Source organism: Phytophthora cinnamomi, assembly GCF_018691715.1.
Source record: "Phytophthora cinnamomi strain GKB4 chromosome Unknown Contig46, whole genome shotgun sequence".
NCBI classification, from domain to species: domain Eukaryota; phylum Oomycota; class Peronosporomycetes; order Peronosporales; family Peronosporaceae; genus Phytophthora; species Phytophthora cinnamomi.
The window spans coordinates 270,113-293,160 of record NW_027150979.1 but is presented as its reverse complement, the minus strand read 5'-3'; the positions used below and the strand labels follow the sequence as shown (position 1 = coordinate 293,160).

The 23,048-nt window shown below is 54.8% G+C and overlaps 8 protein-coding genes across 8 annotated transcripts; 4 read left to right on the top strand and 4 right to left on the bottom strand.

The window, feature by feature from the left end:
• Window positions 1-366: 366 nt before the first annotated feature.
• Window positions 367-756, top strand: IUM83_12682 (Sporangia induced Predicted protein; the record flags this gene model as incomplete). Its single annotated transcript, XM_067937325.1, has 1 exon — window positions 367-756. One exon carries the CDS (start codon window positions 367-369, stop codon window positions 754-756), a length of 390 nt encoding a protein of 129 aa, XP_067790471.1.
• A 303-nt stretch (window positions 757-1,059) lies between these two features.
• Window positions 1,060-1,806, top strand: IUM83_12681 (Sporangia induced Predicted protein; the record flags this gene model as incomplete). The annotated part of the gene is made up of 1 exon (XM_067937324.1): window positions 1,060-1,806. The coding sequence occupies one exon, from the start codon at window positions 1,060-1,062 to the stop codon at window positions 1,804-1,806; it is 747 nt and encodes a 248-aa protein (XP_067790415.1).
• A 972-nt stretch (window positions 1,807-2,778) lies between these two features.
• Window positions 2,779-3,360, top strand: IUM83_12680 (Sporangia induced Predicted protein; the record flags this gene model as incomplete). Its single annotated transcript, XM_067937323.1, has 1 exon — window positions 2,779-3,360. The coding sequence occupies one exon, from the start codon at window positions 2,779-2,781 to the stop codon at window positions 3,358-3,360; it is 582 nt and encodes a 193-aa protein (XP_067790521.1).
• An 8,559-nt stretch (window positions 3,361-11,919) lies between these two features.
• Window positions 11,920-12,667, bottom strand: IUM83_12679 (putative transcriptional regulator DJ-1; the record flags this gene model as incomplete). Its single annotated transcript, XM_067937322.1, has 3 exons — window positions 11,920-12,267; window positions 12,363-12,557; window positions 12,644-12,667. The coding sequence occupies 3 exons, from the start codon at window positions 12,665-12,667 to the stop codon at window positions 11,920-11,922; spliced, it is 567 nt and encodes a 188-aa protein (XP_067790446.1).
• Window positions 12,668-13,181: 514 nt separating this feature from the next.
• On the top strand, window positions 13,182-14,726 carry IUM83_12678 (bZIP transcription factor 1; the record flags this gene model as incomplete). The annotated part of the gene is made up of 1 exon (XM_067937321.1): window positions 13,182-14,726. One exon carries the CDS (start codon window positions 13,182-13,184, stop codon window positions 14,724-14,726), a length of 1,545 nt encoding a protein of 514 aa, XP_067790375.1.
• Window positions 14,727-14,926: 200 nt separating this feature from the next.
• IUM83_12677 (Splicing factor 3A) lies at window positions 14,927-16,814 on the bottom strand (the record flags this gene model as incomplete). The annotated part of the gene is made up of 5 exons (XM_067937320.1): window positions 14,927-15,060; window positions 15,124-16,109; window positions 16,193-16,432; window positions 16,517-16,617; window positions 16,716-16,814. 5 exons carry the CDS (start codon window positions 16,812-16,814, stop codon window positions 14,927-14,929), a joined length of 1,560 nt encoding a protein of 519 aa, XP_067790443.1.
• Window positions 16,815-17,074: 260 nt separating this feature from the next.
• On the bottom strand, window positions 17,075-19,599 carry IUM83_12676 (SUMO ligase; the record flags this gene model as incomplete). The annotated part of the gene is made up of 5 exons (XM_067937319.1): window positions 17,075-17,286; window positions 17,365-17,914; window positions 17,990-18,745; window positions 18,880-19,365; window positions 19,444-19,599. The coding sequence occupies 5 exons, from the start codon at window positions 19,597-19,599 to the stop codon at window positions 17,075-17,077; spliced, it is 2,160 nt and encodes a 719-aa protein (XP_067790371.1).
• A 1,101-nt stretch (window positions 19,600-20,700) lies between these two features.
• IUM83_12675 (AUR protein kinase) lies at window positions 20,701-22,974 on the bottom strand (the record flags this gene model as incomplete). Its single annotated transcript, XM_067937318.1, has 10 exons — window positions 20,701-20,802; window positions 20,869-20,958; window positions 21,069-21,158; window positions 21,226-21,283; window positions 21,362-21,414; window positions 21,506-21,581; window positions 21,650-21,694; window positions 21,779-21,848; window positions 21,931-22,611; window positions 22,692-22,974. 10 exons carry the CDS (start codon window positions 22,972-22,974, stop codon window positions 20,701-20,703), a joined length of 1,548 nt encoding a protein of 515 aa, XP_067790444.1.
• Window positions 22,975-23,048: the final 74 nt, after the last annotated feature.

Here is a 23,048-nt window from a genome sequence, read left to right as displayed (position 1 = left end):
ACAGACGAGCAAGCAGCTTAACTCCTGTCATGGCCTCGCCGGATTTTCACGAACACATCAGAGCTACACCGTGGTGGTGGTCATTACTGCGACGAGGACGGAAGTGAGGTCATGTTGGGCCGAGAGCTCGAAAGTGCTGGCCGCTTATCTTTAGGAGCTGCGTCTTCGCGATCTGATGCGGATCGAGGAACCGATATCTTTAGGATCGATCGACTACCTCAAGCCATGATGCATGGCTGGCTTCGTACGCTTCCTGCTTGCTGCGTACACGCAGCGGTGTAGCTGGAAGGCATTATTCAATCGGCTACTTGCCAGACAACTACAGCTTCTCCGCGACCCCAAGCCTTCCACTCAACTGTCTACAAGATGCGTGTGCTCCAGGTCGCAAGTTTGGCGCTGCTGTGCTTCTGGACGGGTGTGCGGGTCACGACGGCCGACTCGTGCTCGGATCAGGTGTCAACCGGGGATCAGTGGGTAGGAATCTCGGCCGAAGACTCGCCGACGTGCCCGGACGGCGGCGGCCTCGGCTGCTTTGGTGGAAGTAGCACATGCCGCTTTTGCATGACATTCAGTACAGCGCAAAGCGCGCACCTGCTGGCCTGTACGACAGCTTCAACTTCGACTCCGACCGTGACCGTGGCCCCAACTGCAGCCCCGACCACCGCCCCGACCACCGCCGCCCCCACCACTGCTCCAACTCCTGCGACGGCCAATACAAGCGAGGACGATTGCCCGGGATCCCTCCCGGTCGCTTAGTGCATTGCTGCATGCCATGAACTTATAAACCCACGAATATACATCACCTCCACCTCTTAGAAGCTCGCCACGTACGTCAGATGGCTACACAAACTTCAGAATGAGCCCGTGTGAGTGATGGTTGGCTGGGTGTAGCGCGTGGGTGCTCCCCATTACCAAATCAGCGACGATCAACACAACAAAACAATAATGGAGACGTTCACATCCCAACCTTTGGCTTGCATTGAACGAGCCCTGCACGCCTACTTCTCTAATGATTCGTCCGTGCTGGACGCTGAAGACCCCGTTCAATTCAGAAAGCAAATGCTCCGCCACGATGACGATGATGAGCCGCCAACACTTGTCACCGTCGAAAATGTGTTGGTGGGCGTGTCCAAGGATTCGTACGTGCATCAACTGGCAGTGATGGTCAACGCCTGGCACATGACAGGTAGAAACCCACTAATTAAGCTTTCGGACACCCTCGAGGCAACGAACCCCTCCATCGAAGGCGTGACCCCCGAGTTTTCAAGCCGAGGCAGAGTCCTCGCAGTCACCACAGACGCCATCCACGCATTTACTACTGCTGTCGTTAGTGGTGGAGACGAAGACGATATTCGCGCAGCTACAGGATCACTGGTGGGTCAACTCGGCGGCGCGCGTGGAATTCTGACGCTGTTGGGCTTTCAACAGACCGTGGGCAGTCGCAACCTGGCCCCGCTCACGCTTCACGAATGCCTCCATGCATTTTCACAGCGACACACACCGACTGAACCACTAACAGTCGGCGCGCGGGCGTTCACTAAGCATTGTGCGCGAAGTTCGAGTGGCTGGTGGGGTGAAATGAAGGGCAACGACGCCGCCAAGAACGCACGTGCTGAGGCCAAAGTCCGCGAGCTGCTGGCTGCTGCCACTTGGAAAAATGTTCACAGTCTTCCCCATGCTCACGCGATGATGGAAGTCCGCAACGCGTTGGGGTACGGCGCTCGATGGGACGCGGAGACTGGGGCGTTCCGAGGCTTCCTGGAGCCGCCCATGGCCAATGGCCATGAGACCAAGTGGAGGCATTAGCCACAATTGGCCTGTAACCATTGATTGTGGAGGTGGAACGAGCTGGGAAGTGAGACGTTGCAGCCGTTGTGGTTGGGATGACTCGGGTCGTTTCAAGAATTCTGAAGGAAGTGCAGCTCGCAACTTGACACCACGAAGGTCCCTGGAGTGACGTGACAGCAAGGAGGAACGCCGCGGAGAACGTGCTAAACCCTGCCCTACGGTTGGGACCCGTTCGAGGCGCAGGAGTTTCGAGTACAAGTATCCGTCTACCAACAGACCAGTGCAGCTAGCTAGCTACCTTTTGTTGCTCTTGGTGGAGTCTTTGCGGTGCAGTTCATTCGCCAATTGGCAGACCGCTTCCTACTCGACAGACTCAGCAGATCTTAAAATCCCCCCGATCGTTTGCTACTGCAGAGTGACGCGATGCGAGCAATTCACCTTTCGAGTGCCTTTCTCCTGGTGCTGACTACCATTAACTTCGGGGTCAGCACAGTGACAGCTACATCGTGTGCCGACCGAGTGTCGAGTGGAGACAAGAGCCTTGGGATCACCGCAGTGGAAGATGCCTCCTGCGCCAACGGCGGCTTGGGCTGCTTTCCGGACGGCGACCAGTGCCGATTCTGCAGGCCGTCCAACGCCACAGACTCCGAGAATGCTCATCTCATGCAGTGCTCCGAAGTCCAAGTGTCGGCCGTGTCAGCATCTAGCGAATCCGGGTCGAAGACGACGACCAGTACTACGAATTCGGAGACCTCGGATTCGCACGAGGCAGCAATCGACTGTTTGTCACTAGTGTCTCCCGGTGACCTGGGTGTAGGAATTTCTGCTGTAGCACCTACGAATCCGACTTGCTCGGCGAACGGCTTGGGCTGCTTCAACGAAGGGAAGTGCCGATTTTGCCAGTCAAGACAGACAACGCAGAGCGCTCCCTACATGAAATGCTCGCTTGTGGGTGGCAGCACGACGTCGAGTACTCCATCGACAGCAACAATGACACCCTCCACGGCGTACACTCCAGCACCCTCTGTTGCATCAACGAGCACGAGTTGCTCGTCGGTTGTGTCGCGGTCTGGACTGCAGGGTATCTCGTTCATCTCCGATAGTCGCTGCAACGTGGCTTCGCCGACGCTGCTCGGTTGCTCGGCTCGAACGTCCTGCCGCTTGTGCCGCGACTACAAGAACGAAGCGAACCAGTACCTCATAAGCTGCCAAGTGCTGAAGGACCTAGGAACTACTGAAAGCGCGACGGCGACAACGGAGTCAGTTGCGGCTGAAGACCAAACCTCAGGCAAACTGGATGTGACAACTGAAGCGGCTGGAACCGAAGTAGCATCGACCCCCGGCGTCTCGGCCGGGTTCATAGGCGCAGTGGCTGCAGTTGTGGCAGTTCTCGTGGTGGTGATGATGAGCGTCATGTACGTTAAGGGCCAACGCGACCCGCTGGACGACATCAGGACCCCCGATGATTGTCCGGATGGCGACCTCATGACTCCCCACAGCGGCCGTGGATACACTCCGCGCGAGGGTTCTCTGGTCATGGTCGTGAGTCAGTCGTCGATCGCTACTCTCTAAAGCTAGTGGCGTGGTAAAGTGGTCGGTATTAGCTGCCGAACACGAATTTGTAGTCTAGGGCACGCACTCTCGTGCTTCGATCACTCTCCTTTAGAGTACTACTTACGTAAATATCATTTGCCTTGCATTCTATTCACGCTTACAAAAGTTTGTCATACTTAGTAAATATTTTTTTACCAGGACTCTCCGCCTTGTGGATGCAGCGATATCCATGATTGCTATCTCAACCGATAGTTGGAAGCATCCACGTCGCACCGGTAGTTCTCCCTAATGCGCGAAAATTCTCAACGTTCACTATTTCGATCTGTGGTTGATGAGCTTCATCGCAGGGTTCTTGTCGCGAAGCTACCGTTTGAAATGGTTTGATCGCATTCTTCGTCGCGGTTTTCCGAGGATTCCTACACGTTTATCCAGTGTACCTATATCACTTTTGCTTTATCTCGCTGCAGGCCCCACTTCAGAACACCAACGATGCGGGCCGTCTCCGTCTGGTGGGCAGTACTCACGTGCTTCTGGCTGGGCTTTCAAGTAGTCGCAGCAGGTTCCTGTGAATCCCGCGTGTCCATCGGCGATCAAAACGTCGGCATTTCAGCTTTGGAAGACGCCTCGTGCAAGATTGGAGGACTCGGCTGCTTCCCCGACGGCACGTGTCGATTCTGCCAGAAAGTTTCGTCCCCGCAAAGCAACCACCTCATCAAATGCAGCAGCATTGCCACCACAGCTACCCAGACTCCGGTGCCGACGACAGTCCAGACCACCACAGCTCCACCGGCTACGGCTGCTCCTACGATAGATTGTAGCTCTATTGTGAAGAAATCGACGTTGAAAGGAATCTCGTTCGTGACGGACAATGCCTGCAACGTCGCTCGCCCAACAGCGATAGGATGCACAGCGTACACGAGCTGCCGACTGTGCCGAACGACCAAGAACGAAGCCAACCAGTTCCTCGTCAACTGTGCCGCATACACGAAGCCGAACGCGGCATCGATACACGCCATAGCTTTATCGGGGGCGACGACCGGTATCGTAGAGGTTGGCCCTGGTTCCTTGAACTACACCCAAATCTCGATTGCTTGCCTCAGCGTCATGGCACTCGTGGTTGCGATCATCGGGCTCGCACACTCCAGAATGTGTCGCCGGGACAATACGGACGCCAGCGGTGAAGTGGTTCAGATTGGTTTCGCGAATGAAGTCAGCTACAGCGCCAGCGTAGAGAAATTTCGCGTTTGAAGCCTTGAGATTTATCCATCGCGAGTACTAGCGCCACAACGACAACCAAGCTTGCATGGCATCGAGCTTACGCTGCACTCCACAGCAGGAGACACCTCGACACTTTTTATTTAATGAACTCATTTGCGTTGAATATGGAGCATGAACGAAAAATTTAGTAGACCACAGCTATGGCAATTAGGACTGATACCGCAGACCCGCTAATAGCCGCAGCGGTGGCGCCTGAGACACTAACCTGCGAGCCACTACCTTCACTATTATTTTGGTTTCCGGTTTTGCTGGTGGTGTCTCCAGTATCTTCCGTTTTTAGTCGCTGATGCTACCTGAAGTTGAAGTGTGAACTATAGTAGATCCGTTTGAGCCAGAACCATGGTGTGAGCCAACTTCATCCTCCAACTTGGTAATGGTGACGAAGATGGAGTTGCTGGTCTCCGAACTACTCGGTGCATTGGCCGATTCTACGGTGTCAGTAGAAGTTGTTGACAGCACTCCAGCTTTTGTGCTTGTCGTGGCGGACAAAGTACCGGTACTTGAATCATCCGTTGACGTTGAGTTGTCGAGCGTCAACGTGACTGCTGATAGCGACGAGATCCCGGACGGTTTAGCCGCCGAGTTGATACTCAGGACGGTAGACGCCTTGGACCCGGTAGACGTTGGCACTGAAGTCGTAACAGGGAAGGTTGTCGCCGAGTCGGTCATAGCAGCGACCACCACCGCGCGAAATGTTTCAGGGACCGGTGGGGTAGGCTTAGTAGAGCTTGGTCCACCTTGTTGCATCGACACATTGGTTGCGGTAGACGTCGTCACAACAGGAGGAGGTGTTGCCGAGTTGACCATAGCGGTCACTACCGCCGGGTCAAATGTTTGAGGGGTACCAGTGGGCTCGCTGGAGGTCGAAGGTGTCGTATCGCCTGTCACGATGCGGAATGTTCGCGCAGGTACCGGAGGCGCTGTTGTTGCTAGAGCAGCATCGGATTGTATTGACCCACTACCGTTCTCGTCAGAAGTTGCGTGAACACTCCCGACCTGCGAAATCGCGACAGCGAGCAGGAATGCAACGGTGAGGTTCATCTGCGTCGGAACTGGCAAGTTGATTAATGCAGTGGGCCTATGGTGTTTCTGTGGAGGTCAGCTCACTTGAATTACAAACTATTGGTACCGCTCGTTCAAGCACATCAAGTATGCACTCGTTCCAACTATGGTCCTCACCATTCTTACATGGTACCACCACGAGATTCTGACTGCAAGTTGCGTTGCCCCCAGTAACTGGGACCCACTTGCAGATTGCAACTGCACAATCGACGAGGTCTTCGGTACATAATCTTCATACGGCGGAGTGACTTTTGTTTACCGAGTACGAAACACTAAGTCACACACTGAGGTTTCCATCCAAATGTTAGAAATATCTGTAAGGCAAAAGACTTTTTGTGCTGGGCTGTGCATGGGTATCGGTACGCACGTTGGTGTTAGAATGTGACTCTCGGTTGGTTCGATGCCGAGGGATGCGAACACGTCGCATGTGTTAATTGACAGGCAAATGGTAAAAAAAATGGCCCCCACTTCGACAACTTGAGATTGAATTCTTCATGACGCCCATGAGTCGCCGGCTTCATTATTCCACTCTTGTGAATTTATTCCTTCCCGGTAATTGTGAATAATAGCGTCGCCTAGCAAACATCACTTTGCTAGAAAACAGCAATGCCAATCATAACCGATAGTGCCGATACACCAACGGCCGCAGATCTGATACCTTCTGATCCGCTAGCTTCGCTGTCGTCTCGGCTACCGGTAGTGCTAGAACTGCCTCCTATTTCTTCTGAACTTGAGCCATTAACGCCGCCTGAAGCCGAACTGTGGACTTCGACGGAGATGCTCAAGCCTGAACCACTGAGCGAGCCAACCGCATTCCCCAATTTGGCAATGCTGATGGTGGTGCTGATGTTTGCGCTGTCAACCACCTCCCTGAATGGAGTACCATCCAAAGTGCTGGAACGGTATCCAGTGGTCGACGATTTGGCCAATGATCCTTCTTGCTGCCCAGCAGTGGCACGACTATCCGTGGAAGCTGACGACTTGGTTGTAGTCTTGGTAGTTATTGCACTGGACGAAGTTCTTCCCTCCTCCGTGGACGTTGACTGACCGCGCGTTGACACTGACGGCGAAGAAGTTGACGGCAATGACGTTCTTGAAGTTGTAGAAGCCGAATTCGCGTTGAGGACGGTGTTGCTGCTACCAGATGCCGCATCCACTGTTGTTGATGTTGAGGATAAGGCCGGAGTCACTCGTGCGGCCACACGTATTCCAGTAGTTGACGTCGTGACGCTGGACCCGGTAGATGGTGACGCTGAAGATGTCACACCGACTCCATTATTTGAAGTCGTGACGCTGGGTCCGGTAGACGTCGAAGATGTTGCTGGAGTAATGCGTGAGGCCACACTGACACTATTACTTGTAGTCGCCACGGTATTAGAGGACGTCGCCACTGAGGTATCAGCAGATGAAGTCGCCGCTGGTTTGGTCGTCGCAGCCACCACCGCCGCGCGAAATGTTTCAGGAGCCGGTGTAATAGCTGCAGTGGTGGTAGATCTTTCTTCTTCATTTTGCGCTGTCGTCGCCGAAGAATCGCTAGTCGGTGAGCTGAGCGTTGCCGACTCTGTAGAAGACGTTGGGGCGTCAGTGGCCGAAGAACTGGTTGTGCGACTCGTAATTGTACGGAAGGACCGCGCTGGTACTGGGACTCCTCCAGAGTCGTCTTCAGATGATTCGTTGGAGACCGAGCTGCTGGAAATGGCATTCTCGGCCATGGAAGTGGCTCCTGATGAAGACCCTGCCAGGGATTCCTGGCCCACGACCGGCCAGGTCACGATTGCGAGCAGGAAGACTGTGAGGAGGTTCATCTGCTCTTGAGTCAGCAAATTGGTCAATGTCGGCCAGATACCCCGTCATCGTACTGTACGGTCCGTACAGGTTTCAACTCGACCGACGACGCTGTGAATGGTCCTGTGCCGAGGTCCAGCTGAGCCTGACCACTGCGTTACACATTGGTGGTACACGCCCTCACTAACAGATCAAGCGAACACATGTTCAAGAACGTGCAAAATTAACCCATTGATCGGCTCCAACTTCGGTCGCCCGCCATTTATCCTGTGCCTCCACGAGCTTCCCTGCTGCAACTGTACCATCGATTCCTCAGCACCAGACTAAGTGAAGCCCCCCCCCCCCCCCCCCGGGAAACATGAGTAAAAAACTTGCTGTAACAGTGCTGCTTTCTGTGGAAACAACAACAAGGTTGCATTCATTAACGTTGGTTGCGGCGTCATGTTCATCTATTGACAATTTGGACTTATCCGCTCTGATCGATACTTTCACTTTAGAGAGCAACTAAGGCCACCACAAGTTGTGGTTGTGGGATAACCCAAAGTGCCGACGCACCAATAGCCGTAACAGCACTGGAGCCTGAGTTCGCTACCAGGCTGCTTGCTTGACTGCCGCCTTGGCTGCCAACGTGGCTACAAGTGTCTCCTGCGCTAGGGCTGTCGACGCTACCTGAAGCCGAACTCTGGACTGTGGTGGAGCTGCTCAAGGCAGAACCATCGCCATCGTTCAATGTGGCAACACTGATGGTCATGCTAACATTTTCGCATCCCTGAAGCGGGTACCTTCCAGAACACTGGAACGGTTTCCCGTGGTCATTGTGGACCACAATTTGTGGTACTGTTGCCGACACGGATGGTGCTTCATGCTGAGTTATGGCACTGGTGGTAGAAGTTGGCGACAGGGTTGAAGTTTTGATGCTCGTCGCTGTACTTGTTGGCGTTGATGGCGTAGTTACTGAAGGCGTCAATATTCCTGAAGCCGCAGCGGAGGAGTTCAAGCCCAGGACAGCGGCGCTACCAGCATTAGTAAGATCGTTGATAATGCTAGGGATGCCGGAGGTACGCTTATGTGGCCACGGTGATGTCATTGTTCGGAGTCCTGACACCATTGTCCCCAGCCGACGTCGACACGAGTTCTGAATCGAGGAATGTGATGCTGAGTTGGCCGTTCTATTGGCCACCACAGTCGTGCGAAATGTAGTTGGAACTGCATCCGGGGGCTCGTTGTTGGCGGAGTGGGGCTTGCTTGAGTTGGTGTTGACACCGAGGTCCCAAGCGAGGAAGTCCCAATCGGTTTGGGCGTAGCCACCACCACCGGTCGAAAGGTTCCAGGAGACAGCGTGAGGTGGATCTGAGCTGATCGGTGTGGCGGATGAATCAGCTGTGCGACCCACCACCGCGTGAAATGTCCGTGCAGACTTGCTTGTAGCAAACGAGGGCGGTGTTGTTGGTGTGACTCAATTTTCAGCACGCGATGAATCTGAGGAATCCGTCGTGACGGAGATCCCTGAAGACATAGCGGCCGACTTCATCGAGGGAGTACCGGGCGGCGAGTTGGTCGTCGAAGCTACCACAACTGGGCGAAATGTTTTCATGTTTATCGATCGTCTTTGTCGCGGTAGAAGTTGCTGGAGCTTGCGTCGCCGTCGAAGAATCAGCGGATGCACTGGAACCTGCACTAGCCGGTGTTGTCGACGAACCAGCCGCGCGACCTACGACCGTGTGGAATGCCCGCGCCAGTTTGCTTATAGATAAAGGTGCTGTTGTTGTTGGTATAGCGTCGGGTCCACTGGATATCATGCTGCTGGAGCTGCAGACGCCGTCACTCTGAGTCGGAGCAGAGTTGAGAGCAGAGGCCGCGTTAGCATTCTCGACCGAAGAACTTCCGAAGCAGACCCTGCTGGCCTACGGCGAGCCCGATCACGACTGCGAGCAGGAATGGCGTGACGTTCATCTGCTAAATGTTTTGAGCCGGCAAATTTGTGAATGACTAGCGGATTTTACGAACACCGGCGCGGTCCACCATAGTGGTCCTTGGAGGCCAGTCGCTGCGTTCGTGGCATTCTACGGTTACCGTAATGGTAGCAGATCAAGTGTGCACATGTTGAACGATGGTGGAAGTTAACCCATTGAGACTCAATTTGAGTAGTCCCAGCTCTGGACGATAGATATCGTGATATTTATCTGTAGGACCGCTCTACATCCACGATGTAATTGCCTACATTTACCTCTGCATCATGGCACTCGTTGTCGGTGGCAACTTGACCACTCACACCAACTTTGCTGAGACTAATTTCGCGAATGAGGGGCGTCTATGTGTTAGCGAAACCAATTTACGTCACAACCAATATTACATATGTACACGGCAGCGAGCCTGCTCTCCACCACGTAGAAAACATGGCCCGTATGGACAAGCTAGTAGACGATAGCTATGGCAGCCGCAAGAAGTAGAGCCGATAGACGAGCGACTGCAGTCCTGGAGCCTAATCCTGAATTAACTTCCGAGCCGCTTGCTTCTTTCTTGTCTTGGCTGCTGCTTGCGCTGACGACTTTTTCCGGGCCCCCTGCACTTGACCCATCGAAGGTGCCCGAAGTAGAGCCTACGGTGGAGACGTGTGAATCAGAACCACTGCGCGAGCCAACTTCACCCTCCGAATTGGCGGCGGCGGTGGTGTTGCTGATGTCGCTGTCCACATCCCTGAAGTGGATGTCATCTATCGTGCTGGATTGGTTACCAGTTGTCGATGCAGACCCTTCTTGCACCTCAATTGCAGTGCTGTTGCTCGTAGTTGACGACTGGTTTGCAGCTTTGACAATCGACGAGTTGGAAGTGCTGGCACCCGCTGTTGCCCGACCAAGCGCTGTTGACGACGACAAGATTCCAGACGACGTATTGGCCGAGTTCACGCTCGAGGAGGTAGTTGCCAACGTAGCGCTATCAGTACGGGTTGAGGCCGTTGCGGGTGATGCTAAAGATCCCGTTGTAGTGACTTGTGATGCCACACTGATACCATTAGCTGAGGAGGTGATACCATTGAGTAGCGTTGATGCCGACGCAGAGGTCCCAGTAGAAGGAGTTTCTGCCGTATTCGCCGCACCAATCACTACCAGAGAGGCTTCAGACGTTGTCGCTGACGTGGCAGAACTTGCTTTACTCTGCGCCACCACTGAAGAATCACTTGACGTCGCTGACGTTACCACCGTCGTTGATGACGTCCCAGCGTTGGACGTCGCCGAGTTCACCACCGACGCCCCAGCGTTTGACGTCCCTGAGGTTAGTATCGTCGTCGATGGCGTCCCAACGTTGGACGTCGTCGAGGTCACCACCGATGTCCCAGTGTTTGACGTCCCTGAGGTTACCACTGTCGTCGATGGCGTCCCAGCGTTGGGCGTCGGAGTGGTTACTGAATTGGCCGAATTATCCGTCACGTCGTGAAACGTTGGCGCTGGCGACTCTGTTGCTGGAGCCGGTGTCGTTACTTGGGGGGTACTCGAATCGTCATCCTGCGCCGATGCTGGGGAATCACTTGACGTTGTCGTGCTACTAGGTGTTGTAGCAGGGGTAGTCGAAGTTGGAGATGTTTCTGAATTGGCCGAATTGTCCGTCACGTCGTGAAACGTTGGCGCTGGCGACTCTGTTGCTGGAGCCGGTGTTGTTACTTGGGGGGTACTCGAATCGTCATCCTGCGCCGATGCTGAGGAATCACTTGACGTTGTCGTGCTACTAGGGGTTGTAGCAGGGGTAGTCGAAGTCGGAGATGTTTCTGAATTGGCCGAATTGTCCGTCACGTCGTGAAACGTTGGCGCTGGCGTCTCTGTTGCTGTCGGAATAGGAGTTGGTGTTGTTTCAGTTGGCATAGTAAAGATCGGTGCGTCAGTGGTTGGGCTAGCGTTGGCTTCTGTTGAAGCACTTGGGATCGTGTTGCTGGAAACACTGCCGGTCTCACTCGAAACAGTGTCACCCGAGGAAGTCGCGCTTGGATCTTTGACCAAGGAAGTTCCATCGGAAGCGGAACCCGACTGATACTCTTGGCTCATGACGAGCTGGATCACGACTGCAAGCAGAAGCAGGACCACTGTAAAGACCTTCATCCGAAAGAACGTCCTGTTGGCGAGCGCGCAAATTTGGAAATGCTGGTCATTTATTCCACAGCAAGGCTCGAGGATGCAGTACAAGCTTATCACGTCATATCTCGTATATCACGCGTGGGAAATGGTGTGCCGGGGGGGCCGCTGGGTGTCCGTTGGCAGACCACCGGGGCTCATCTCGTCCACTGGACATGTACCCTAGGACGACACTAATACGAGCTAGCGGATCCAGTATGCACAATGATTCAGATATGTTCGCAATTAACCCATTGATTAGCTTCAAACTGCAATGCAACTGTGGTGCGGCTCGCTGGAACGTACTCACATCACAAGCTTGCTCTGCTAGGCACCTTCACTTAACCACCTACGGCATCGGCGTGCTGAGCAGGCCCTGGGCGACCGACTGAGCCTTCTCGTGGCCGCAGAGCAGTTCCACGAGCTTCACACCCATGGCCATAGCCGTGCCGGGTCCCTGGCTGGTCACACACTTGCCGTTCACCACCACGTTCTCGTGCTTGTAGTCCACGCCCGTCATCTTGGGCTCGAAGCTCGGGTAGCTGGTAGCGGCTCCCGGAGCCAGCAGGCCGTGCGTGTGCAGCACGACCGCCGGGGCCGCGCAGATGGCACCGTACAGCTTGTCGTCCTCCTTTTGCTTCTGCAGCAGAGCCACCACCTCCTTGGAGTCACGCAGGTGCTCCGCTCCGGGCATGCCCTGCAATAGTAACCCATCGCCACAAAATAGCACTACACGTTAGTATACCAATAAAGTAATACGGTAGTACTTGAAGAAGAAAAAATATTTCTCACGCCGGGGATCACGACCAGGTCGAAGCTCTTGCCGGCGCAGGCCTCGATGGCCACGTCGCCCTGCACCTTGACGCCGCGCGACATCGTCACAATGTTATCCTTCTTACCGCCGACCGTGGCCAGCGTCACCTGCACGCCGCCGCGCGTTAGCACGTCGGCCAGCGTGATGGCCTCGATCTCTTCCGAGCCGTCGGCCTGAATAGCATCCCGAAATAGTACTTCAGTTAGTACTTTGCACCCAAGCGAGATATTACTTCCCTCTTGCTGCGAATAGGGCGTACGATGGGGATCAGAGCGGTGGGCATGATGGACGAGAACTGGCGGGCGCTGGAGCGGGGACGAAGCTGCTGCGCGAGGCGAGCGAGGCGATGCATGCACTGATAGCTGGAGCGCAAGTTGGATAATAAAAGGCGCAGTATCTTTGCACCCGACGTTTGTGTGCGCCACACCACAGATACCATCTCAGCCAATCACAGCCGTCTCTGCGACGTGTGAGAACGGTTCGGCGTCCATTGTTGATACTTCAACGCTTGTATTGTAGCCATGACACTTGCCACACTTTCAGCACTGTACCTGTCATCCTCCTCCATCCTGGACGACATCAGCCTTCTATTACGCACTTCGTGTAGCCATTGTGATCGCCATTGGCGGCACTGGCGTCTGCTTTCGCCGAATCGACGACTATCGCGATAGTGGCGGATCGCGGGCTAGGGCCCAGGAGGTTGACACCTTTGCTCGACGGACGTCACTTCTAGTTTCGTCGCCAAGCTGCCAAGCCTCCAGAAGCTATTGCTGCACTGTTGTTCATCCGAGTGGACCATGGCACCACAACGCCTGCCGTCGAAAGCGCACGCCTCGCACGCCAAGCGCTGGCTGGTGCTGGCGCTACTGACCACGATGCTCGCGTCCATGGTTATGGTGCTCAACTACCGCGGCATGATGGCGAGCGCCAGCTTTAGTCGATTCCAGGACGATCGCAGCGCCCAGACGCAGCTGCCGGACGCCAAGGTCGTGGACGAGCTTGTCACGCTGTTGCTAGCCAAGCAGGGACAGACAGCACCGCGCCAACACGTCGACAGCACGAGCAACAAGTCGGTCTCCACTCCAACTGCTGCAGCCGTTGCAAGCAAAGCTGCTGCCCCGCTGCTAAGGCAGCGCAGCATTTACCAGGGCGACGAGGACCGCAGCGAGCTGCACATCGTCTTCAGCATGAGCTGCAGTCAGGGCCGACGCGTGCCGCTGCAGACCATCTTGCAGTACTCGGCCGTTGCGGTCGGCCAGCGAGGTCCGATCACGCAGATCCTTTCGGGCTGCACGGACGCCGAGCGCGAGGCGGTCATGCGCGAGCCCACACTCTACTACGACTTCCGGAGACACTTCACGCCGTCCTACTCGCCGCACCCGACGCCTAACGTCACAGACGACTATACGCCGTACAACAAGCCGTTCGCGCTGCGCCACTTCCTGCGGAATGCGCAGCCGCCCGTGAAGCACGACATCATCGCGCTCATCGACGGAGACATGGTCTTCTTTAAACCGCTCGAGGTGAACACCGGCCGGGACGTGACGAAATACTACCACGGCACGAGAGACTTGGCCACGGTGAACGACACGGTCACGGACGGCATCGCCATCGCGCAGGACTGGTACAACTACCTCAACTCGGGCTGGTACGCCCCGCACGCTCGTGACAAACTCGAGGCAGTCTGTGCTGGCAAACCTTGCATGAACGTGACCCGGGAGGATGCACGCGAATACTACTCGAGCACAGGACCACCGTACATTATGACGCGCCATGACATGGAGACCATGGTTGACGACTACTGCGACTTCGTAGTACGTGGACGGAAAGTGGACGGCGCCTGGATGGTCGAGATGTTCGCGTACACGCTGGCTGTAGCAAACCACGGCATCAAACACACCCTGTTAACGCATTTGGGAGCAACACATCCGAAATTTGCCGGCGGTCAGCGCGAGTACTGGAACTTCGTAGATGGATCGCTTCCAAACCCTTGCGAAGATTCCTCTGCTGTCGTCATGCCGCCGGACCCGCCAGTGGGGATCCACTACTGCCAGAAGTACGGCTTCGTCGAAGGAGACCACAAGGGACACTATTACTACAAATACGACCTGCCAGAAACACTCGTGAACTGCGATAGCCCCTTGCTCGTGGTGCCTCCTGCGTCCGATTGGGACACTCTGGACAATACCACGACACCTGAAACACTCGCTCAAAAGCGGCATGAGGTTTGGATCGAGTGCTCGACAACCAAAGTGGTTAACCAGGCAATGGTCAAGTACAAGCAGCGCACCTGCCCCAACGGCTACAACACCGAGCACAGTATTGAGATGGTCAAGCCGTAGGCGTTCTTAGCCTGAGACTCTTAGGACGAAGTAAAGTAGTAACCATGGCGTCGGAGTAAAATAACCTGCATTTAGTGGTCCCAAGAGCAACACGAGCAGCCGTCAACAAATCGATTTGATGCTTCTAATGGGATATCAAATGCGCAGGCAGGTCTTACGTGATTGTCTTCTTGATGCAAGGCATTCTTTTCCTCTGTTGTCTACAGCAAACCCTGGCGAGCCAGATCCTCGTATGTCTTCCGGTTGAGCACATTACCTTCGGAGTCCTCGAACTCCTCCTCGTTTGACGCATTCCAGCTCTCAGCATCGATCTGATCCTTCAACTTCTCGTACACTGTTTTAACATAAAGCAACATCAGTTCAAGCATCAGGATACCAACCACTACGCAAGACTTACGCTGAATTGCGTCTCTCATCAGAGTGATGTCATGAAAGTGCTTCGTGTTCGGGATCTTCAGGCAGCGCATGCCAAATGCGTGGCGCCACTCCTGAAAGTGGCGATCGAACGCGCGCCGTCCCCAATAACTGTGGTTGCCACAGATTTCGCACTTGTATTCGACGCCAAGGCCGTGCAGCTTGTACAGCCAGTATGGGATAGGCTTTCCATCCCAACCCAGCGGTAGGTTCAACGGGTTGTAGAGTTGTTCCTCCTCGTCCTCAGCCTCCTCGTTCTCGTTCTCCACATCTACATCGGAGAATGTGCCTTCTTCCTCCTCCTCGATTTCAGCCTGAAGCTCCTCGTGCGTACGCGTTTGCTTCAGCTCCAAATACGAGATTGTGCCTTGGACAACCTCCGTCAAGAGCTCGTACATACGGCGAATCAGGATTTCGTCAAAAGCAATACTTTTTCGCTTTTCCTCCAGGTCCTTCTTTGCGGTTTTACTAGTCGTGACGCCGTTACAAGCTGCACCGTTGCTTTCAGCGCCGTCCGAGCCCTTAGCAGCAGCAGCAGCGAATTTCTTGTGCTTCTTTCCAGAAAGATGGCCATTATAGACGCCCTCAGAGCTAAACTGCTTGTTGCAAAGCTCGCAAAAGTGCGCGGGGGTATTGTTGTCTCCTGCATTCTCCGCCTCCTGGTTCGAGTCCCATCCAGCGACTTCGTGCAGCGCCCACTGCTTCTCGAACTTCGCCGAAGTCTCCTCAATCACGTCGTCGAGATCCACGAGAGGCTGTGTTCGGCGGTAGAAATCCAATAAATATTCCTTCAGGTCCTTCAGATACTGCTGGTACGGCGCCGACTGCGTCTTCTGTGCTGCTGGGATAGCTGAAAAGTCCGAGAACGAAGCCAGGTAGGCCAGGTAGTCGATCGAGCTGCCTGTCGGTGTTTTCCTCCCCTTAGTCCTGGCACTCGAGCTCAGTGCTTCCTGCGTCTTCCGCGCCTGCCTGTAAGTCCGATCCAACCACCACCCAATTAATCTCCGCCGCAGCTAGAAAAACAATGACAACGCAACAGTTCACCGCCTTACCACTTGAGCTCTGGGATGTTCAGGAACCGCGTGTAGAACTCGTTGAGGTCCACGTACTTCCCGAAGCGCTCCTCGCCCGAGAACTGGACGTTTGGGTGCAGCGCCTCCTCCAGGTTCGGCTCGTGCGAGACCACCGAGTTCGGATACTTGCGGTGGAACGTGCGGATGGACTTGAGTTGCTCGTAGAACGACGTGAACACCGCCCGCCCGCGCATGTTCTCCGTCTCCTCTGCGAAGATACTGCAGCAACACAAGCAACAAACAGCATCGTTCAGCAACAATTGCAGCAGCACATTGTCTGCCTTGCAGCAACTTATGACGCACCCGTCCTCGTCATCGTAGAGCTCCTTGACGTGCTTGCTGTGCTGCGTCACAGCGTCCAGCAAGTTGCTCACTTTGTGGCCGTGTAGAACCCGCCCGCGGTGCTGTTGCAGCGCCAAAAATGCAGGCAAAACGTAAGAATTAGCCTTAAAGTTAGGGAGATGACAGTTCCTCGCCGTCTGCAGCAGCCAGAGGGGCGTACGTTGCGCGGTTTTTCGCCTAGGGTGGCTACGACGGCACGCTCCAGCGCCTCGACCTCCTCTTGCTCCGCGCGGAGCTGCTCCAGCACCGTGGACGACATGATCAGCGGCTCGGCGACGTCGGCTTGAGGCTCGGGAGTAAATGGCGGTGCCCTCCCGTTAATTCGGAAATAATTGGATTGTGGTGTACAGCACATGAATGTGTGACGAGGTGCAAGATGGTTCACTTCAACGCGATGGGCTTTTACTCACTGCATTGACTTACACCTGCTTCCCTGGATGTTCAAGACAGACACGTCCTCCCTAGCAATAAGAATCTTTCTAGTCCTAATAAACTTTGTTGCGTACGGAGATCGCTGCATCAGTCGCTGTCGCTATCCAGTAGGCAGATGATGTCCATGTCGTTCGGCATGGCTAGGGGTTTTGGAGGTGGCCGCGCCTGACGTCGTTGCCGCTGGTCGAACGGGTTGTTCACGTTGTGATTCCGGGACAGAGAGGCCATCGAGCTCGCTAAGTTTGACTCGGCTTGGTTTAGCACCTCTTGCGGAGGGGATACGGCCGGCGCTGATGTCACTGGAATAGTGGACGTCAGAGACATACTGTTAACTATGGTGACAGCAGATATTGAAGGCAGCCATGAGGACGAATTACCTGCTATGCTGGTCGCCGCGTTGCTTGAAGGGAACAAGTTCTCGTCCAACGGGAACGGGAAATACTCACCGCAGTTACCGTCGCTCGTTGTGTTCGAACTCGATGTTGCTGGAGTATCCCATGCGTCGCTGTTCACAGTCAGTATATCAATATCGTCATCCAGCAGAATCGGACTTGATGAAGACGCAGCGGCAGTAGTAGTAGCGGCGCTAGATGTGTTTGCAGTTCCTGTGTCTTCATCATCACTTGATAGCAAATCAATCTCCACGGGTGCCGCTGCACTTGACCCAGGTGGCCCATGTGAAGCGTCATCGGCTGACGCCGCAGGCGCAGATGTGCCATTTGTTGAAGTCGTACCAGTCGTACCAACTTCTGACGTCTCAGCTTTTACTTTTTTTGCAGGGGGCTCTGGCACCAGGTCTTCTTCTAGCCTCCGTTTCCATGATCCATCAGGGAAGATTTCCACTTCCTCCAACTCCTCTTCACCTTCAACTTCTGCGAGAAGCTTCTTTAAATAAGGATCAATACGCAGATCGGACGCCTTGATAAACTGCATAGCACAACGACAAAAAATTAGGCGCCTCGAAGGAAGACAGAGAACGCAAACAGGGAAATCCTCGCTTACATGATGGCACACTGTACATCGCCACGCCTTTGATCGTGCTTTTTTGCTGAACAGCATGAACGTTTTCAGGTCAAAGCACTGTAAATGTTTGCAGTGCAGACCTCGAGCCGGTAGGTTGATCACACAAAGTCCCAAAGGACAGCGGACAGAAAGCATCGTAACAGTCGCAACAACGTCGTCTTCGTCTTCGCTGCCAAACGATTTGATGACGTCTTGTTTTGCGCTCTCGTACGTCAGGTTCTTTGATGCTTCTTTTACCTCCTTCACGAGTTCATTAATGTCGCGCACCTCCACGATCTGCACCATGAATCCAAACACGGATGGATTCTCCGTAGTTCGAACATCAACCACGTTCCGGCCTACTCGTGAATACTGGAAGATATTTGCAGGAAGTTCACGTAGCACCTTGGAAGGGTTAGCGTGTCCCGGCGGAGCACGCTGGGTGATCGGCACACCGAAACCATTCACGCTTAACTGCGTGGATGCCGGCCAGCAGTGTCCTGCTGCGAGATCTTCCTTCACTGCAAAGCACCGCAGCTGCAATTCCAGAGAACGGGGCGTCATCGAGCCAGGCTTCGGGTCTCGATTCGCGTACATGTTGTTCAGATCATTGTCGGTGATGTAGTACTCCAGCCGGAAGGAGCTGGACGTCTTGGCAAAGCGCACGAAGTTCGGGTCGAGCACGGTCTTCTGCACGCGGTAGAACGGGTCGTACGTCTTGGACCGGCACATTTCACAGTACCACTCGCCACTCAGCTGTAGTACAGCACACCACACCACAGCACAAGAAGTTCGCCAGTCGTGAGCGAGACCAGGCCAGTCAGTCTCCCGCCACCGAATCCAAGAGATCAAAGAGACCACAAGCTCTCGAGCTCGCGAGCTCAACCCACCGTGATCAGCTGGTGGCACTTGGCGTGCACGGCCAAGCCGCAGTCCGCGCACTTGACCACCTTGCCCGAGACGCCCTGCATCACGCAGAAGCACCTGGCTCCGTCCAGCGCCGCGGCCTTGGTCGGGTTGTACAGGTCCACGCCGCTCGTGAGCGGGATGACGCCCGTGCCCGTTCCCGCGACGTTCACGGCGCCGTACTGCGGCACGCCCATAGCCGTGCGTGGCGCCCCATTGCGGCCGTACACGGGCACGGGGATGGAGCGCGTTGGCGGCGTCGTGGGGGCCATCGGGTAGCGCGGCGCCATGTGCGGCGCCACGTTGGCGCCGTGGTGGTAGCCGTTGTGCGGTGCGGCTGGCGCTTGGGCAGGCGGCGGCACGTACGTCAGGCGGCCGCGGTACTGCTGGTCCACGCTGCGCAGGCCGGCGGAGAGCCGCTCGGCGTAGAAGGCGGCGGACGTCGTGCCCCGTGCCTTGTCAGCGAACGACTGCGAGCAGATAGAGCGTAGAAGTGAGAGAAGTTACGGGGCAGATTAGCGTGGGGACAGCAGAGCAGAGCGCAGCACCTCGAGTTCGGCGGCGACGCGCTCCACGAGCTCCGACTTGCGGCCGGAGCGCGCCAGGTTCAGGTCCATGAGGATGTTGCGCAGCTCCGGCATGCGCAGCTGGTTCAGCCGCGTGCGGATGTCGCGTAGCTGCTGGCGGGTGGCCGCGTCGCTCATGCTTGCGGGTCTGGACGGTGTGCGCCTAAAGGCTCCTCCTTCTCGCGCGCAATTCACTCGCTTTCTCTATGCCTTGGCGCCATGCCGGGCGGCCGCGCAATCTGGAAATGGAAGACACCGTGTTCGGGAGCGTCGTGAGCGTTGGAAAATGTATGCCGCTTAGTGAAAGAGAGTGAGGAGGTGCGTTTTCAGCACCGTCATTTGGTATGGGAAGGGTCGAAAATGGAAAATTTCAATCTAGGAGATAGAGTCGCACCTACTACTGCGACAAACTTGCACCGTGTTATGGGAAATGGTTGGCTGCAGAGAGGGAGTTACCTGAATTTACACTACACGGTAGACGTTTTATCGTGTTTTGGAAATGAAAAGTTTTAAGAAGAAATTCCAAATTACATCCGTAATTTTGAACAATTCCAGAAAACATCCGTAGAGAACCGTAATCACCATAATAGAAGGCGGCGTGTACCAGACGTACCTGAAACTCGTGTAACAAGCACATGATGGACTTCCAGATCGAATGCACACCACTATATTACTTCGCACCCTTCAAGAGATCAAGGTACCGTATAAGAACTACACGACAGGAAGTTGACAAAGGGCTTGCATACGTTTTATCGACGCTCTGCGGTTTCAGTGTGTCCATCTCATAGAGGTTCTCTCTCCTTTAGTGTATACCATTTGTAGCATGTATGCGATATGCACTCGTAGCAATGTGATGGGCCAGCACGTCTCCGTGGCTGGCTACCTTTTCGGCGGGCTGTAATTTAAACGCTACTTATTAGTGCGCTCTACCGTTAAATACGCCTGATGGATGTACATGTATTCTGGAATTAGATCAAATTACAGACGTAATTTGGAATTCCCCAAAGTTTTAAACCCTTCTACATTTTTCATGCAGGAAGTACACCTAGTCATGCAATTCTAAGTATCTTCTAGTGATCATTGAGCAATACGAATCGTGTTCCAGTGTGGTGAAGAACGATATTGTATGGCTGATCTTCAACCGAAGCATCAAGACAGAAGAACGTGTTCTTTGTTTGTATGGCCTGAGCAGACTTCGATGACGATGCCGCTTCTGGCAATTGTATCAGGCGCTGCGAGCTAAAATCCGCGTCTGGACGATCGCTGACGAAGCGGAGTAAACCAGCGGTGAGCTTTGATCTCCTGCAGCGACAGCCGCTTCTCTGGTAGCTTTTGCAGGATCTGTGAATGCCGAGACGAGCGGTTACAATATGTTCTCAACAACGAATTTACGGTCTGACATCGTACCCGAGTAATCAAATCCTTCGCTGAGAGGGACACCATAGGTGGCACGTGCAGTGGACCCTCAGTAATGAGCTCGATGGTTTCGTTTTGCCCCTAAGTAAGGTTAGTAGTCAACCAAATCGCAAAAGACGTTAGTTTGCCTCCACTATGAATCATGGTCCATGATACGCATTTATAAGGATAAAATTTTCAGTGCAGCGTACCGGCGCTTCGAACGGGGGCTTGCCCACTAGAAGCTCGTACATGATGATACCAATAGCCCAGATGTCAACCGACTCGTCGTATTTTTCACCCTGCACCATCAACGATTCGAGGTTAGCTACTGCGAATAGTGCCATCGAAGGGATGGTGTAAACGCACCCGAATCATTTCCGGTGACAGGTAGTCCAGAGTTCCGCAAAGGGTGTCGCGCCGAGTGCTAAAACATCGTGATCACTTAGTCCGTTAGTAAAAGCACAATGGTCCTTCGAATGTGAAAAAGCGGTGCACGACGTACGCTGCCGTCACATTTGCAGAGGACCAACCAAAATCGGCCAGTTGAATTGTACCCTGTGCGGAAGAATAAACACAAGAAGCGCAATCAGTGATTTCGGAATGTTTGAACATTTTCGCAGTGCGGTGTGCAAAGTGAGCGCAGGACCTCGTCAGATAAAAGCAAATTCTCGGGTTTGATATCGCGATGAATGACGTGCTGGTTGTGGCAAGACTCCAAGGCGCTGTACACAAGTAAAATGTCAGCCTCGCAATTCTATCTTCGTAGTTGTATCGTTGTAAATTATCTCACCTGACAAGCTGGGCAGTATACAACATAGCTTGCCGCTCGGGGAAACTAAATGAACAGCACAATACAAACGCAGCAACCATAAGCCCCTTGAGTTCAAATGTTGATCCGTCGCAGGAGAGCAGTGCATACCGACGTCCAGGCATGGATCGCATCTTCTTGTAGAGGTCACCCCCTCCTGCATATTTCAGCACCAGATACACTGCCATCATAGCAAGCCACGCAGAAGCGTAAGTGCATTAATGAAAGCATAGGATGCACACGGCTCGGTAGGTCTGCATTACCTCGGGTGGAATCCTGAAACGTAGCATACAGCGGCAAGATGTTTTCGTGACGAATGCGCGAGTGGATCTCGACTTCTTTTCGCAGTTGGTGCGCCACGCCTGCCGCTTTAAGCTGTTCCTTCACTAGCACTTTCAAAGCCACAACCATGCGCGAATTTTTCTCTCGTGCGAGGTAGACCTGCCCGAATTTGCCCGTCCCTAGTTCACGCCCAATCTCGAAATCATCAAGACTCCAAGCCTTAGGCGGCTGCTGTTGCTGTCCCTGTTCCTGATCCTGCTGCCCATGCTGCTCCTCGTAGTCCATCATTTCAGCCGGAGCTGGGGGAGGAGCTGTCTGTTCGTGGGTCTGTTGTTGTGGTGGAGTAGGCGCTCGAGTCATTCCGTAACCTGCTTGCGGCCTCGAAGCCGATTGGAATCTGCTTGTTGTGCCGGAGCCAGCGTACGTTGGTCTAGCCGCCGCTGGTCGAGCTGTTGAGCCGGTCGTAGCCGACTGGAACCTGCTGGCACCCGTGCCGTACGTAGGTTTCGTAGGCGCCGACGGAATTCTCGTCCCCTGGAACCTTCCGGTGGCGCTGCTGGCCGTCGGCCGAGCATACGACGGCGTCGATCCTGATGAAGTAGGCGACGCACGTGGTGCAGTACGATGCGCCAGTGAAGACGCCGTCGGGGCCATCAATCGACCTGTGCAGTGCAACACCAGCCACGCACATGTCCGTTATAACCTCACGGTAATTGCAACATCGACTGCAATTGCAACGCACTCGTGGCCGTCGATCGGTAGCCGCCAGCGGTTCGGTCCCGCAGCGCCTGGCGACTTGCGGTACTGGCGGAGGAAGACGCAGCAGGCGACGGTCGCTGAAGCCGCCCGGACGCGGCGGAGGCCGGCGACGCGTCCTTCATGTCGACGTCAGCGGAGCCCGGCGAGGCCTCGGCCCGGCCGAAGTTGGGGCGGCGGTTCTCGTCCGACCGCAGGCGGAAGGAGTTGGCGCCCGTGGGGCGCGCACCGAAGCGCGAGGCTGAGGTCGAGGAGGCTCCGCTGTACATCGGCGTCAATTCGCGAACTGCCGGGATGGGCGGCGAGCTAGTCGGATAATTGCGGTGGGAAAGAGGAATTTTAT